Source organism: Typopeltis vanoorti, chromosome 1, assembly GCF_054136105.1.
Source record: "Typopeltis vanoorti isolate ZY-2024b chromosome 1, IOZ_Tvanoo_1.0, whole genome shotgun sequence".
In the NCBI taxonomy this organism is placed as follows: Eukaryota; Metazoa; Arthropoda; class Arachnida; order Uropygi; family Thelyphonidae; genus Typopeltis; species Typopeltis vanoorti.
Genome location: NC_143549.1, coordinates 140,967,876 through 140,986,096, shown reverse-complemented (window position 1 = coordinate 140,986,096; position 18,221 = coordinate 140,967,876). Strand labels below are relative to the sequence as shown.

The following is an 18,221-nucleotide window of genomic DNA, read 5'->3' as shown; positions in this document are numbered from 1 at the left end:
GTTTGCTATTACCTTCTTATAAAGAGAGTTTGAAAGAAAGTCAGAGCTGAGGGAGTTTTCTTTGAGAACACACATTTGTACCTTGCGTTCAGTAAGAAATTTTATATCATGCATAGGTTTACTACCAATAAATATTTCAACTCACTAGTTGTCTGGCATATTGCTTGCCCCCAGAAGGAGGTTTGGGACTTTGTGCTTTCCGATGAACTTGTTCACTCTTGGCAGGCCATGTAGGAAACATCTCCGATGGCACAGGCAGAGGTCGTTCCTTAAAAAACTCATGTTTGATTGCTTCTTCAGCTGTTATTCGGCGTGCAGGGCTGTATGTCAGAAATCTATACAGGAAAACCATAACTTGAGAGAAGCAATATATACATAAATACTAGGTTTTATTATTATTATTATTATTATTTTTTTTTTTTTAGTATTTGAACTCTTTAAAACAAGTTTTTTTTTTATTTATATGATCTCAATAAGATTTCCTTACAATACATATAGACTAAATTATTCCATTCCATAAAATAAACTGTTAGGATTAAAAAAAAAATTACCTATTTAGTAGGTCAAATCCCATGTTACTAAGGTTGGGGCCAAGACGATTTCTTAAGTTATTATAAGGATACTCTGTAAAGGTTACTTTCTTGACCATTGGAAGTTCTAAGTAGCCCGGCCAGATTTTATCGCTTGGTGTTCCCAAATCCTAATCATTAGAGAAGTTGGAAGATATATAAATACAAAGATAACACATTTAAAAAAAAAAAAATTAGAATGAAAATGAGATTCATACAATTGCTGTAGGAGCCCCCCCCCCCTCTCTTTTAAAAAGAATCATCACTGATGAACAAGAACTTGACTTTGGGGTTTTATAATTTTCTTAATTCAAGGAGGTTAAATTAAATTTTATTTATAAACCATAAATATGAGCATAACTTTCATTTTAGCCACAATATCATGTTTGATCTCTAAAGCAGGTTTCTGGATTGCCTAAACCTCAGTCTACTTGAAGTATTAATGCACTACAGATTTATACCATTTATTGAGATTGTCATAAAAAGCATCATATCATCCAATCTAATACTCCCAAGTTTCTTGACAACAATACCCCCCCCTCCCATTTTTTTTTTAAAGAAGGCGATGGCCAATCAATATTGCTTCTTTGCATCTCCTTAATGGTTTCAATAAGTGCTCTAAAAAGGAGTTGACCATAACTGAATGATCTTATCACACACACACACACACACACACACATATATATATATATATGAAGGTGGTCTGAAAAGTTCTTGGCCTTGACCATAGATGGCAACATTATCGGCATGATAATGTTGATATTGGATGCTTATGTTGGTACATAAGCATCCATGTGAAATTGCAAGTCATTCTATCAAGTAGTTTGTTTTATACAGCTGTCTGAAGCAAAGGTGTTGTATGTATCCCTTGAAATGGATAAAATCGAGTATCGTGTGGTTATAAAATTCTTTGTAAAAGAAGGTTTAAAGTCAAAAGAAATTCATTCAAAGTTCATAAAAGTTTATGGGCACTCTTCTCCTTAGTTTTCGACAATTAAGAAATGGGCTGCAGAGTTTTTAAACATGGTCATACCAGCTTTGAGGATGATCCATGTGAAGACGCCCAAAAAGTGTAACAACACCAGAAATCACTGATCAAGTGCACGATACGGTATTGGATGACCGGTGAGTCAAAGTGCATGAAATTGCTGAGACTATAGGAATTTCAAAAGAATGTGTAGGACGTATTTGGTATAAAGAATTGCTAATGAAAAAGCTTTGCGCAAGATGGGCGATGCACTTGCTCACAGCAGATCAAAAACACACTCACGTGAAAATCTCTGAACAGTGCTTGGAGCATTTTAACAAGAATAAAACTGATTTTGTGCTTCAATTTATTACTATGTATGAGACTTGGATTCACTATTACACACCAGAATCCAAACAGCAGTCAGACAGAAGCCGGTTGTTCAGCACCAAAGAAGACAAAGTCGGTTTCATCAGCAGGAAAGGTCATGGCATCGGTGTTTTGGGATGCTAAAGGCATCTTGTTTATTAATTATCTTGAAAAGGGTAAAACAATAACAAAAAATTCTTCAGAAAAGACCTGGTTTGCAGAAGAAAAAATCATCTTTCATCAGGACATCAATAAATAAGAATGTCATCTAAATGTATTCAATGCTTCCTCAGCTAAAAAAACCAGAAAATTGCTTACCCCTGAGGCTCAATGGAAGTGACTTGATGCATTGAATCAGGTGAGCGTTATTCTGAGCGTAAAGCATTCACATGCAGGAAATGTTAATGCAAAAAGATATTCAAGGAGTGAAGTAATAAAAATGGAAAAATTACACTAGACAACACACAATTTGCCTCTGAAATGAAAACAGTGATTCTTTACTAATATTGATGTGCTAAGCAAGATAATGACAATAAAATCTGTCAATTGGCTCTTGTTTAGGAGAGACTCAGTCTGCATTGCACACACATCTCTAAAATACCTGCAGAAATGCACAAAAGTCTGCTACCATTCCTAAACACGAAACTCAGTCTGGTAAAAAAACTTTGTCAAAGCCATGGACCGGATCAGTTTTCAAGTACCTGGTTGACAAATTCCCTCAACTCAGCAAAGTGAAAATTAAAGGGGTAGTTTTTGTGTGGTCCTCAGATCCGACAGAGCTCTTCATTGACAGGATGTTCGAACCTTCTACAGGATGATGAGAAAAAAGGTTGAGACGCATTTCATACGGTGTCAACTAACTTCCTTGGAAATGTCAGGGCAGAAAACTACAAGGAACTGGTTTGAGGACCACAAGCTTGGTTGCAATATGTCCTTAAACACACTAGCTTCATTCCCACTTGGATTTCTTCCCTGACAACTGCAGCATGATAAGCGATGAGCACAGCGAGCGTTTCTATCAGGAAACTGCATCAATGGAGAAAGGATACGAGGAAAAGTGGTCCATTTCCATGTTGGCTGACTACCGTATGATACTCACTAGAGATGATCCTCAGCAGCTACACAAGCAATAGGCAATGTTCTGTATATGTGATATGCATTAATCTATTATATAAGAAACTACTGCAGATCTCTTACAATTTTGCATTTTTATTGTCATATTTGTATTCAGCACCTGAAAATCGATAAAATGACTGAGTTAATTGGGGGGGGGGGGGAGAGCATGCCATTTATAAAATTTTGTTGTCCAGTGTTATTAGTGCTTGAATTGAAAATATGAATCAAGACAACAATCCTATAACTCAAGCAGTAATCATGAACAAGCCAAAGTCCTTGTTTAATAAGATAGATAAAGAAACTGGTGGAAAAGTCATTTGTGGGAAGCAAATGCTGGTTTTTCTGATTCAAAACTTGGACAAAAATTCATAATGATAAAGTTTCAGGTGAAGCAGATAGTGGCAGCAAATAAGTATCTTCAATTCCAGAAAATAACTGAGGAAGGTAGCTATACCACTGACTTGATTTATAATGTGGATGAGACGCCTGGTAGGACATACCCTATGTGGAAAAAAAAAACCATTCTGCAACAAAAAAATGGAATGTTGCAATAGATCACATGTGCCAGAATTCCTTTAAACTGCGAGTGAGCACTTCAGATGTCGTACATACTGTATATCATCTACTCAAGAGACATGGCCAACCATGCATGTTGAGCTTACCGACTTCCAATAAGCTATTCGGCAACCTGTCCATGTGTGTGATTGCAAGAAAAACTGCAACACTCATGGTCAACTGTTCAAGACATTATTTGTAAATGGAAATGTGAGAGACTTACAACTACCAAAAAATGTTCAGGAAGGCCATGTAAATTGACAGAAAGGGAAAAGAAGGCTCTGAAATGTCCTCTGCACAAATCATTAAGGAATTGCAGAAATCAACAGGGATGTGTGTGTGTGTGTTTACAAAGACCGTTCATAAGGAACTGTACAAGTTAAATTTCCCCAGAACAGGCAAACCAGCCCTGTAAACACACGCAACTGTTTGGGAAGCACAGAGCTGACCACCTTATCTTTGGGGTGGGTGGTGGAAGGTTGAGAAGTCCAAGTTGGACAGATAAAGAACCTCAATGGTTTATGAAAGCTGAAAAAAGGAGAAGTGTGAAATAATTATCCCACTTTTTTTTTTTTTTAGGTTTAGGTTGGGACATTTATTTAAATGGAGTGCTGAAGCATTTCTACACTGCCTAAATTTAAATCAGAATGAGTACCCTATCCACTTCCATGATCTGAGAGAGTCTCATCCTCTTAAATGGCAATGGCAAGAAATGCTGTGTCATTCAGTCATTTTATTTATCTAAATTTGTTAATTTTTGTATTTCAAATCAATTTCTTAATCTTAGTTTTAAATTTAATTGTAACCTCTAATCTCATTTTATTTTGTGACCACTAATATGGAGGCATCCTGGCATGTGGCGGCTCAGTTCTGTAAATAAGATTAACATTCTTTGTTCTAGCTTCACCTTGTGATTATGCTCATGCATTGATGATGGCATGTTAATTTCTGGCTGAAATACTGTATTTATAATAATAAAATACTATTATTTTTATTCTTGTGAATACATGCGTTTAATAATGTAATCCCACTTATGGAGATCTGATGTGGATTTAAAAAGTTGCATGTATGGTTTCTAGTTTGCTCTTCATAGCAGGGTTTCTGAATTCACAAACAGTGAGTCCATTCATGGTGCTATGTACTACAGGTTATCAACCTTTCCTGAATAGGAACTGCATAGCAACTACTTTTACTGGCAGTGCTAAGAATGAAAGTGGCTATTAGTTTTATCTGAAAATAATAATAATTAGCGTATGATGATACAACGGCCATGAATCCCTTTTTACAGGGAACAGCACCATCTTAATTCCCCAAAATTTTTATCCAAGCTTGGAACTGGCATAGCTGATGAATCAGGCCTATTGCTGGGTCTTAAGTATTCATGACTGTAATCCATGTGTTCATGAGACCGGTTTGCCTGCTTGCGGGATGAAAAACCCCAGATAAACTGGGGAGAAAACCCTGCTGTCCACGCCCAAGACCGGCTAACTTGGCTATGGCTGAGGAAGATCCTTAAGCTCCTCATGTCGTCAATAGGAATCAAACCTAGGACACTCCTTCCCCAGGCATACGGTTGCAAAGTGCACACTAGACTAATTGCATGGACTATCTGAAAATAAAATCAGTTTATGTGCATCACTGTGGTATATAAACACAGTATTTGATATATACTATTCATCATATAATACCATTTGTTGAATAGTAGCAAAAGTTTTATGTAATATTAAAAAACAAACAACAACATAATTCTGTGCTTCTGTGACTATGTCATTAGCTCCTACTGCAGGTGTTTAATCCTTCAAGCAGAAATTATACAGAATCTAAACACTTTTATGCTGTTTTGCCAAAGTGAAGTCAAATTATATTTGATCCTCAACTATAGCAAACATCATTCTGGCAAATTCACTTGCCATAATTTATCTAGAACTACTGAAAAGTTCTAGATAAATTACCACAGCAAACTATCTGCTATGCAAGTTATTTCTGCATGGTTTCAAAGTTCTCTACAGTGAGAGTCAACATAATTAGTTACTTAAATCAAATCATGAAAGTAGCAATTTAAAGAATCTAAAATTGATTATTCTAGCTGCTGCTTGCAAGTGAATTTAAGGCAGGCATGGCAACAAATATCCTATTTCCTCCTTCTCCTCCAATCTGCGCTAAATACTATTTAGCTAAGAGCAAACACAGAGGTATCTTTATAGGGAGTGCTGAAGTTAAAGAAGCAGAAAAATATATCTTCTAATTCACAACGAGTTGTGTGACTGCATGAAAATAAAATAATACTGCAATTAATTCTCACTATAGCAACTCATGGAGACTATGAATAGCTGCAGTGGACTTTTTCAATAGTGAACAAGTTTAATATAATGGTGTTTGCAAAAAATGAGAGTTGACTGCATTCCTGTTATTGCTGACATTGTTCATATAGTGGATAATACAGGAAGGATTCTCGTAGATAGGCTTATACGTTGGTTAAGCATTTCTAAATAACTTAGGGAATTGAAACAACGTAGATCCGAATATAAATTAAATAATACTTTAATAGATATCTCCGATATTTCGGCAATGTCTCATTGCCATTTTCTATAGGAACTTACAAAAGGCAGGAGCACAACAAGCTCTAACAATATAGTAACTGGAAATGAAGATATGAAGCTATCTTTCTCCTAGAAGTCCTGATGGTGCCCTCTGGTGGGCTAAGTAGGCATTCTTGGCCGTTGGGCTGAAGGTCTGCTGATGTATGCCTCCCAAATCTGGGGCAGTCGCATACAACCAAATTTGTTGAGGTTTGGAGAGTTTCTTAGGGCAGAGGCTGATTCCACAAATAATCTTTCGAATTTATATTTGCTCCGGTGTATTATTTTTGCTTTCTTCCACTGTATTCTGTGGCTGCCTTTTGTAAGTTCCTATAGAAAATGGCAATGAGACATTGCCGAAATATCGGAGATATCTATTAAAGTATTATTTAATTTATATTCGGATCTACGTTGTTTCAATTCCCTAAGTTATTTAGAAATACAGGAAGGATGTCTTTGTGTTTCAGTTTTTCTACCTTGCTTGTCAGATGCACACAAAGAAGTTGATAATGGGCCATCTCATTTCATGGTATTAACATATTTACATAGTGCTTTCTAGCATACAGATTTGACAGAGCCTGAGAAAGTGATTTTTATTTTAAATAAAATAAAAACCACTTGAATTGTGTTGCCTTTCTGTGCATGTTACAAGTTTATCATTGCATTCCCTGATGATGTCTGTAACAGACAAAAACTTGGAAGAATAAAATTATATTTTTAATCTTTCCCAGTGCCATTTTACTCCATTGCACCTACAACATGTGGTCCTCTCAGCACCTCAGCCTCAACACATGGTTACTGATTATTCATGGTGAACATAGTAAGCAAAGAAAAACAATATGGCAAGTTTATCTAGACAGTTATTAAGTCAATTGGCCTTTGTCAGGATATAGGAATGTTACCCAACTGCATAAAGTTAAAAATCAAGTTCATATCAAGGAAAGTCCTTTGTACCTACAAGCGTGCCAGTTTCACTCTGCTATGGGAACAGACCTCTGCAAGGCACACTAGCCTTACTGCTAACAAATCAGTCTTCAGCTCAGCAATTCTCCACCCCGAACTTTGTAACACACCTTCCTAATGATTACTCCTTCTCAGTATAGAGGAAACTTAATCAGACAGACAGATACAGTGACAAATTTTTCCATCATCTTGCCCTCTCAACAACATGGTGCCAGTTTCACTCTGCTATGGGAATAGACCTCTACAAGGCACACCAGCCTTGCTGCTAACAAATCAGTCATCAGCTCATTACATTCAGAGCTCTCAGCGATTCTCCACCCTGAACTTTGTAACACATCTTCCTAATGATTACCTCTCCTTCTCAGTATACAGGAAACTTACTTACACAAGCAGATACAGTGACAAACTTTTTCATCATCTTGTCATCTCAACAACATGGTATCATAAGAATTCTAACTAACAGAACCTATAACCTTTGATCCAATGAAGTCTATCTTACAGCAGAACTTAACCCTATACATTGCACCTTACTATCAACAGTTCTGCTACATAAAAAAATTCTTTCCCCAATCCACAACCTTCTCTTCAGAAGGATTTTAGTAATGGTATCAGCATCCCCTACTTCCGAGCCACATCAGAAAAAATGGCAAATTGGAATTTTACAGAAATACAGCCTCTGCACAGCTTTCCAGCTGTATTTGAAACTAGCATTTCATATCTATTCCACTAAGGATCAACTGCCTTCTCTCACAGTTCCCAGTTTGTGACAGTTGGTCTACTATAAACTGACAGAAAGATCAGCTTCCATCCACATAGAAGAACATAAAAAACACATCTCCAACCATGACTGATTATGGTGACCATGCACTAGATACTATTCACAGAATCACTTGGAAGAAAACCACCATGCTCAATCACAGCAAATTTAGGAAAGAAAGACTGTTTTTAGAATCTACAGCTGTCCTCAGCAATGGGCCTAACCTAAATAAATATGGTTGTTACATAAAACTTCCAAAATATGGGGTAACACTTATACTTCAAGATATTCAAAATCTATTAGAAAAATAGAAAAGATATTCAAATCCATATGCATGGTGTCAATGGGGCATTAAGCAATACTTATTCTTCATTTGAGTTGTAAGTCAGCAGTTAGAATTGAAGGAAGTACAGGAAGAGGGTTTTATGTTAAATCTGGTGTCAGACAAGGATGTACATTATCCCCTCTGTTATTCATTATCTATATGGATCACATTATGAAGAAAAGTGGTATTAAATCTGATATCAAAATTGGAGATGTTAATCTCAGCTGCCTGATTTAGGCAGATGTTATACTTTTAAATAAATTAGGAACAAATCTGCTAGATTCCCTGACTAAAATGAATAACTGTTGTCATAGATATGATATGAAGGTCAGCAATAACAAGACAAAGACAATGAAAATAGGCAGAAGCACTGAAAATATCAACTGGCTGTGAATGGAGAACTATAGAACAAGTAAAACATTTCAGTCACTTGGGCACAATTTTTAGTGAAAATGGTAAAGTAAATATGGAAATAGACAACAGAATTAATAAAGCTGGTATAGTAGGAAGTCAAGTGAATAAATTTATATGGAATAAGAGAAAAATTGGTCAAAACACTAAATTAGTTTTGAACACTGTCCTGTATACAGGACAGTGTTCAAACCAATTTTAACTTATGGATTTGACCAAAGACTAGAGACTGCAGATATAAGAGCCCTGAGAAAGATTAGGGCATGAAATGATGGCATCAATGGCAATAACCTATTAAAAATGAGGATATTAGGAAAGTACTTGACATTGTTAGCATCCAGGAACGTGTTAGCAGAGCTAATCTCAGGTGGTATGGTCTGATATAAGGACTGATACAGTGAACAGTGCTTTAGAAAACAGAAATATAAGATCTGATAATGTTAGAGTCTTGACAGGTAATAGATTGATTTGGAGGAAAATTGTAGATAGGAAGTTAGCAATGATTTAAGTTTTTCATGTAGTACTATCATATCCTGTAAGAGGGTACATGTCAGGAATTTGATAATGCATATAGGTCAAGTAATCAGTATGGAAACTTCAATTATTTGGATATAGTTTGGAAAGAGAAATGGTCACATGGGGGAAAAGAAAATGGAATTTATGTGGCTATCAAAAGATAATTATCCGAAACAGCATGTGATGGAAAGGACATGAAGCCTGAAAGTAATGGATCTGGTAACATTAGAGAATTTGTCCATGAAAAGGTTACGACGACTTTGCCTCCAAGTGGATGATTTCTGATGGTGACTGAAGTAGCTAAATATGTGGAATTTTGTAATAAGAGGTATGTTGTGGAATTGCAAAGCTGGCAGTTACAAAAAACCGGAGAAACAGGTTGGAAAAGTGCTGTGGTTTAAGAAACTTCAGAGGAAAATGTTGGTAACGAAGGGGAAACGATCAAAGGATACAGAAAATGCAAAATAATAAAATGTTATTCTAAACTCATGAGCAATAATGCAGAGGCAAAATGGATGATTAGCATGGTGAGGAAGGTAAAATCATATGAAAGGAAACTATTTGAGCAGACAAAAGGAAATTCCAGAGTATGCTATATGGCTAGCAAAAGGAAGAATAATTATGGAAGGATAACTTGAATGACATGACTGCTGCTGATAAGGAGAAGACAGAAGCAGAAAAAAATTACTAAATTACAGTAATGACTTTGATATCATCCAGCTAGTTATAATGTAGTGGCTGATGGAACAAGGATCAAGACAAGATTAGAGGTATATGATGAGGAGGGGGTTCAAGATATTAAGAAATCACTATGTGAATACAACCATGGGATTAGATGAAATATCAGCCTGCGTCTCTTGAAAGCGCAAGAAAAATGGCAATGTTCTTAACTAGACTGTTTAATTTAAATCTCAGCACTAGCAGAGTGCCAAGCCGGAGATAAACGAAATTCCAAGATTGCTGTAGCAAAATATAGACCAATTAGTAACACAAGAGTGGTGGTTAAGGTCCGTGTGTAGAGGCTTAATGGATTGTATACAGCACTCAGAAAGGATTAAAAACAGAATTTAATTCTTCCTATATTTCGTCTCAGTCAATGAGACATCTTCAGGGATTACAAAAAAACTAATGTAACATAAAAACAAATAACAAACAATACTAAGCCCAACCACGTGGGTTACACTAAAGTCTATCTAGGTGGAGCGCCGTCTAAGGGCAGTTGTAGGTGGCCTGGAATGTAAAGTGGGACCTCTGGTGATAAGCGTTTCCCAAATCTTAGGAAGCTTAATGCAACCATATTTGTAAAGATTTGGTTGATTCCTGAGAGCTGCTGCTGATTCTAAGAATAGTCTTTCTCTTTTGAATTTGCTGTGGTGGAGCATGGTGGTTTTTTTTCCATGAGATCCTGTGGGTTGTATCCAAGACATGGTCAGCCAGGCCTGACTGACCATAGTCGTGCTTGCAGATGTATGACTTATGTTCCTCCAGGTGGATAGTAGCGGATCCTGTATGTCCAAAGTATGCCAGTTTACAGGAACAGGGTACTTTATAGATTCCAGGCACTGAGAGAGGAGGGAGCTGATCTTTTGTAGAACGGATGAGGGTAGCAAGTTTGCAGTGGGGCTTAAATGCTGTGTGTAGGTTGTACTTTTTTAAAACCTTGGCTATTTTTTCAGATGTGCCACAGATGTAGGGTATGGTGACAGCATTTCTGAACTCTTTTTTGAAGAGAAGACCGGGGAATGGGGGAAGAACTGATTATTAATTTTTTGAATGCTGTGATCGCTGTAGCCATTGGAGAGGAAAGTGTTGTGTATGTGGTCAAGCTCAGTTGTAAGGGCGGTTCCACTGAAACAAAGATTGTGGGCTCTCTTGGTAAGAGTTTTAATAATACCATATTGTTGAGCAGGGTGGTGGTGGTGGGAGCGTTTGTGGATGTATCTGCCTGTGTGCATGGGTTTTCTATATACCTTGAAGGAAAGTGTACCATTGGGAAGGCGTGTAAGTAAGGTGTCTAGGAATGGTAAGCAATTGTTCTTTTCCTTTTCCATCGTGAACTGGATCCTTGGATGTAGGCTGTTGAGTTGACTGAGGAAGGCATCTAATGTGTCTGCCATGAGGCCAAATAGAGAACACATCATCTACATATCTTAGCCAGATGAAAGGTTTGAGAGGGGCTGAGTCTATGGTTCGTTTTTCAAAATTTTCCATATAAAAATTGGCAAAGAGGGGGTTGGGGGGGGGAACCCATGGCGGTTCCTTCTATCTGCTTATATCTGCTGTTCTCTATTTGGCCTCATGGCCCAAGACACATTAGACGCCTTCCTCAGTCACCTCAACAGCCTATATCCAAGAATCCAGTTCACGATGGAAAAGGAAAAGAACAATTGCTTACCCTTCCTAAACACCTTACTTACACGCCTTCCCAATGGTACACTTTCCTTCACGGTATAAATAAAACCCATGCACAGAGACAGATACATCCACAAACGCTCCCACCACCACCCTGCTCAACAATATGGCATTATTAAAACTCTTACCAAGAGAGCCCACAGTCTTTGTTCCAGTGGAACCGCCCTTACAATTGAGCTTGACCACATACACAACACTTTCCTCTCCAATGGCTACAGCGATCACAGCATTAAAAAAAATAAATAATCAGTTCCTCCCCCATTCCCCGGTCGTCTCTTGAAAAAGAGTTTAGAAATGCTGTCATCATACCCTACATCTGTGGCACATCTGAAAAAATAGCCAAGATTTTAAAAAAGTACAACCTACACACAGCATTTAAGCCCCACTGCAAACTTGCTACCCTCATCCGCTCTACAAAAGATGAGCTCCCTCCTCTCTCTAAGTGCCTAAAGTCTATAAAGTACCCTGTTCCAACATAAACCGGCGTACTTTGGACAGACAGGCAGATCAGCTACTATCCGCCTGGAGAAACATAAGTCATACATCTGCAAGCACAACTATGGTCAGTCAGGCCTGGCTGACCATGTATTGGATACAACCGACAGGATCTCATGGAAAAAAAACCACCATGCTCCACCATAGCAAATTCAAAAGAGAAAGACTATTCTTAGAATCAGCAGCAGCTCTCAGGAATCAACCAAATCTTAACAAATATGGTTGCATTAAGCTCCCTAAGATTTGGGAAATGCTTATCACCAGAGGTCCCACTTTACATTCCAGGCCACCTACAACTGCCCTTAGAGGGCGCTCCACCTAGATAGGACTTTAGTGTAACTCACGTGGTTGGGCTTAGGATTGTTTGTTATTTGTTTTCATGTTACATTAGTTTTTTTGTAATCCCTGAAGATGTCTCATTGACTGAGACGAAATATAGGAAGAATTAAATTCTGTTTTTAATCCTTTCTGAGTGCTGTATGCAATCCATTAAGCCTCCAATATGAGGTGGTTAAGGTACTGGAAAAAGTTGGTTAAGGGTAGAATTTAGGAATAGATGAAAAGAAATATGATATTTCTATGGAGAGCAGCATGGTTTTGTGAAGGGGTGGGTGTCTTGTATTAGTAATTCACTTACATTCTGCCATTAAGTGATGGCTGAGTTGGACACTGCTAGGTCTTGTTAAAGGATCTGACAGGATACTAGATGGAATCTATTACACAAGTTGGACAAATGGAGATGGATAAATCTCCATTTGTCCATCTCCATGTTACTATCCTCTTATCCATGGGTAACATGGATAAGAGGATAGTAACAGACAGTCATCAGAGTATCATACAGTGAGGATGAATCAAATAGAAGATGTGACATAAGCTTCTGTACTTGGATCACTGCTTTTCAATTTGTACACGAATGATTATTTGGTGTAAATTGAAATATTCTTTGCTTATAATTATGTAAAAGTGGGGGGACCAATAACTGATAAAGCAAGAGAGACACCGGGATACTAGAGAGAGATCCAGCAAGGTGAGCAAAGAATAATGGTTGCCAATTGAATGGATAAGTTATGCACTTTGGGATGAAAAAATTACAGCCTCTGTATTACAAAAGATGAACATAGATTGCAAGAAATTGATGAAGCAAGGAATTTTGGGATAATGATGGACAGAGATGTGAAGTTCAGAGCGCATACATATCGAAAAAGTGGGCAAAATATAAAAATCACTTGGATGTTTGTCACTGTTTTCTGATCCAGGTGATCTTGGATCAAGAAACATAGTGAAAAATAAGGATAAGGAAGTTATTATCAATCTTTATAAAGATTTGATCCAATTGCATCTGCACTATTGTGCACAGACTTAGTCACTGAGTTTTTTGGGGATGCAGAAATGGTAGAGAGAGGATTCAAAGCAAGTGACCAAAATGGTGACTGGACTGTACAGTGCTCCCTATGAGGAGACTGAAAGTTTCTGGGTTACAAAGTTTAGTTGGTATGCAGAAAAGACAGGATATGATAGAAATATAAGGTTACTAAAGGGAGAGGGAGGGGTGTACAGTAGATGCTAAAGAAATTTTCTAAAAAATGTATATAAGGGGAAAAAAAATTCCATACCTTAAAGATTCTGTTTATCTGATCCATTTCTGATTTTCCAGGAAATAATGGTTTCATTGTGAGAAGTTCACCGAATATACAACCGACAGACCACAGATCAATAGGGGTAGAATATTCCTAAAATGATTTTAAAAAATGCACATTAAGAGATACTTTAATAAAAAGATATTAACATGAGCAACAAGATCAAAAATAATAGTATTATACTTAAAAATATTGCAACAGAGGTTCAGAAAAACAAGTAGAATTTTTTAGCATTATAGAAATTGTGCATGTTTTGGTTTGGTTGCTGGTTAGAACAAGTCAGACATTTAATAGAATCAATTTATTTTATTTGTTAATTTACACTGTGCTCCTAAAGATGTTTCGGAGTTTTAAATTCTTGTTCAATTCATTGCTTGAGTTATTTTTATGCTATTTAATGTGTAATGAGTTCTAACTAGCACCTAAGCCGAATAATATGTTAGGTGGAAATTGACTATTTCAACAATTAAACTGGCTAGTTTTCCATGTACAGATGCAGGAGTCTGACAGACTAACATTAAGTTTCAGTCAAAAAAACTTCCACAGTTATAAATGCTCCAACTTTGCTATACTATGGGAACAAATTACTGCTACTCATATACTAACCATGCTACTGCTGATTTAGCCATTAGCTAAATGCAACCAGAGAGCTTTTCAAATATTCCCACCTTGGAGCTTTGAACTATTCTTTTGGATGTTTCTGATGCTTCCACTCATAAAGAATTTATAAAATAAGTAGTAGATACATTAAAAATATAACAGCTTTTCTAATTCAAGATCCACAAATCAAGTTGCTCAGCCTCTTCAAGTTGTTCTCAACCATTCTTTAACACTTTCATTGCCAAGCTAAAAACTGGAATTTCGTGTGGTGGCCAAATTTTTAAAAATTTTTTTATTTAGTTAGCGACGTCCACACAATAACGCATGATCGGCCGCCTGGTGAGAACTCGCATCACGCGATATCGCTCGTTGCCAAGCTGAAAATTGGAATTTCGTGTGGTGGCCAAATTTTTTATATTTTTTTATTTAGTTAGTGACGTCCACGTGATAACGCATGATTGACCGTCAGGTGAGAACGCGCATTACGCGATATCGCATGATTGGCAATGAACATGTCAAAAAGGCAAAATTAAGCATATTTTTGTAGGCATATGCAACGTTAATGCATTAACATTTACATATTTAAAAACATTCTATCTCTGACTTCACTGTTGGGCGTGCGCTCACAAGCTCATGTATGCCAATATTGTATAGTAGCATAGTGACAGTCAGACAAGTTATAGCTTAGGTTGTTATTGAGATGTATAGAATTGAGAATGATTTCTCTAGATTCTACTATTGTTCTCTCTCTCTACTTCATCGTAACCGGAAAATATTAGTAGAACTGTCCCATAGTACTAGATGGGTGTGGTCCTCTTCATTAGAATTTGCGAAAAACAGAACATAGCTAGACAGCACTGGCTCGCGTTCTCCTGTAACTTATGTCTTTCTGATGTTCCTCGATGTGTAGCTCAATGGATTTCTTTCTATGGCCAAAATATAGCTTGTCACAACTGCACCGAATCTGGTAGACACCGGGATACTTGAGGTTTAGGTCTGCTCGTAAGGAGCAGAGATTCTGTAGAGGTGTGAATAAAATCCGAATGTTGTACTTTCGAAGAACCTTGCCTAATTTGGGAGAAATGGAGCTGATGTAATACGACAAGGGAGTGGATTAAATAAGAATTTGTTAATAATTTTTTGTGAATAGCCATTCAGTTGAAATGTAGTCTGGAGGAAATTAAGTTCTTTGTTTAGTTCCTCCTCGTTATCAAGATGGAAACGAGCCTGATGTCCAAGTGTCAAAATGATTCCAAACTTTTGTGGAGGATAATGATGAGACTGAGTGTGGAGATATCTATTCATATGGGTAGGTTTTCTGTAAATTGAAATCTTCAATTTCTCCACTGAACGAGTCAGTTTAACATCCAAAAAAGGAAGAGAACCATTAACTTCTAACTCAGCTGTAAATTTGATGTTCGGATGTTGAAAAGCAGAGATTACCAGAGGACCCTAAAGAGAATTGCCATGAATATCAACAGGTTAGTGTTTTTTAAATGATGCAGATTCCATGTGCTTTTTCTAAGTTTTATCTCTTTTAAAGAAACCATTAAAACTGAACATGATAGTAGGATTTACTATAGAACAAAGCTGGATCTTCTTGCTGAGAGTATCTTTGACACCAAACATACTTTGGCCTTCTTATTTGCTAAGAAAACTGTGTTATCTAATAATATTGAACATTCTCTAGATATTGACATGTGGAACCATCTTAAAGAGATGAGCGAATGTCAAGCTTCCAGAGTTCAAAATGAGAACTAAAACTAATTAAAAAATTTGAATCTCTTAAACAGAAACAAGAAAACTCTTTATCTTGTAAATTACACCTCCACCTGGATAAAGTTGTCATCGACAAATCTAGTCATAACCTTTCTACTGCCGAGAAAAATGTTCTCACCAAAGGTCTCAATTTTGTTTTATCTCCAAGATCAATCCGAAAAGAATTATTACTTATGAGAGTTGAAAAAAGCTGCTTCATTCCTTCCAATCCAAGAAGCAAACCTACTCCATATGGAATCCATTTTTATTATTAACAACACCAAACTTCCTCCCGACAACATATCTTCATTAGAACGGCAGGCTATTAAAAAAACTGCAAGATAACAAAGACATCATTATTCTCCCATGGCCAGTTTTGACATAGTCTCCTTATTTCCAAATGTTTCTACAGAAGAAGTGCTATTGTTATTAAAAATAAATAATCTAAGAAGATCATGGTCCTATTAACTCACTGTGTTCATTCAGGATATTTCAAGTATAGAAGTACTATCTACAAACAAAATTCTGGTCTAGCTATGGGAAACTCTTTGTCACCATTACTTGCTAACATATACTTTGAAGATTTTGAAGAGAAAGCTAGCTCCTCTTTCCCTTTAAAATCTGGAATTTGGAAAAGATACATAGACGATTTTTTAAGTTTGGGGCCACAGCCATGAATCTCTTAAAAATTTCCTAGACCATCTGAATAATCAACATCTGAACATCAAATTTACAACTGAGTTAGAAGTTAATGTTTCTCTTCCTTTTTTGGATGTTAAACTGACCGGTTCAGCAGAGAAATTGAAGATTTCGATTTACAGAAAACCTACCCGTACAATTAGATATCTCCACACTTAGTCTCATCATTATCCCCAACAAAAGTTTGGAATCATTTAGACACTTGGACATCGGACTCGTTCCCATCATGATGACAAAGAGGAACTAAACAAATAACTTAATTTCTTCCAGACTACATTTCAACTGAATAGCTATTCACAAAAAAACTATTAACAAATTCCTATTTAATCCACTCCCTCGCCATAATGAGAATACAACAAGTATTAAAGGGAACACTTGTCATATTACATCAGCTCCGTCTCTCCCAAATTAGCCAAGGTTCTTCGAAAGTACAACATTCGGATTTTATTCACAACTCTACAGAAACTCAGCTCCTTATTGAGCAGATCTAAACCTGGGCATAACAATCTCAAGTATCTCAGTGTCTACCAGATTTGGTGGGATTGTGACAAGCCATATTTTGGCCAGACAGAGAAATCCATTGAACTACACATCGAGGAATATCAGAGAGACATAAGTTACAGGAGAATGTGAGCTGATGTACACGAGATTGTGAGAGCACGCATATGCCCAACAATGAAGTCAGAGAGAGAGAATGTTTTTAAATACATAAATGTTAACGCATTAACATTGAAATGCATACACTAACCCTTTTTTGTACTGTTTAGAGTTATTTCTTTTACGGTTCTTATTGGTTATATCTTTTATTTTTTTGCACCTGAAGAAGTCTGTTAAAGACGAAACTAGTGATGCCATTAAAATATGTTTTATTTCTTATCTCGGTTTCCCAGTCATTTAATCCTAAACACACACACACACACACACACGTATATGAGTCACCTGTCCTGAAAATACTTCAGGCACAAGCTTTGTTTGCTTACATTTGGATAAAGGATTAAACCAGTACATAATTTCTTGGTATCTTTAATTTATAGTATAACTAAGTGGAAAAACTTCCAACACCATTACAAGACATTCACATTCCGAGTTTTCTCTGTTTTCTTTTTCACTTCTGCAGATGCTCATATATCTTCTCTCATACTAACTATACTTGGTGTCTTTGAATTTGTTCATTTGCCGAATATAATCAAATTTTTACTACTGCCTTCTCAAGTTTGGTCACAACAGAAATTTTCATTCTAACAAAACTTCTGTTACATCTTTGTCTGATACATAGTAATCATTGAATCTCTCACACTTATTTAACTGTCTACCCTCATTCTTCTTTCTCAAGATATTTTCCCATTTTTGATATGCCTTGTGGACTCTGTACAATCTTGCAATCTTGGATTACACTTGTTCCATACTCTTCTCTGATATTACAAACTTGTAAGAATTCAGTCATATAAGAAAATTCACAATACATCTGAATTCTTACAAAATAAAAAATAAAT

The 18,221-nt window shown here is 36.6% G+C and overlaps 1 protein-coding gene across 1 annotated transcript in view; it reads right to left on the bottom strand.

The window, feature by feature from the left end:
- Positions 1 to 18,221, bottom strand: part of Pitslre (cyclin dependent kinase 11B pitslre) — a 213,282-nt gene that overhangs the window by 19,541 nt on the left and 175,520 nt on the right. The window contains exons 14-16 of the mRNA XM_090399488.1: positions 13,648 to 13,764; positions 552 to 700; positions 146 to 335 (exon numbers count right to left, since the gene is read on the bottom strand). Of these exons, the coding sequence (XP_090255614.1) occupies positions 146 to 335; positions 552 to 700; positions 13,648 to 13,764 (456 nt within the window). The remainder of the gene's footprint in view (positions 1 to 145; positions 336 to 551; positions 701 to 13,647; positions 13,765 to 18,221) is intronic.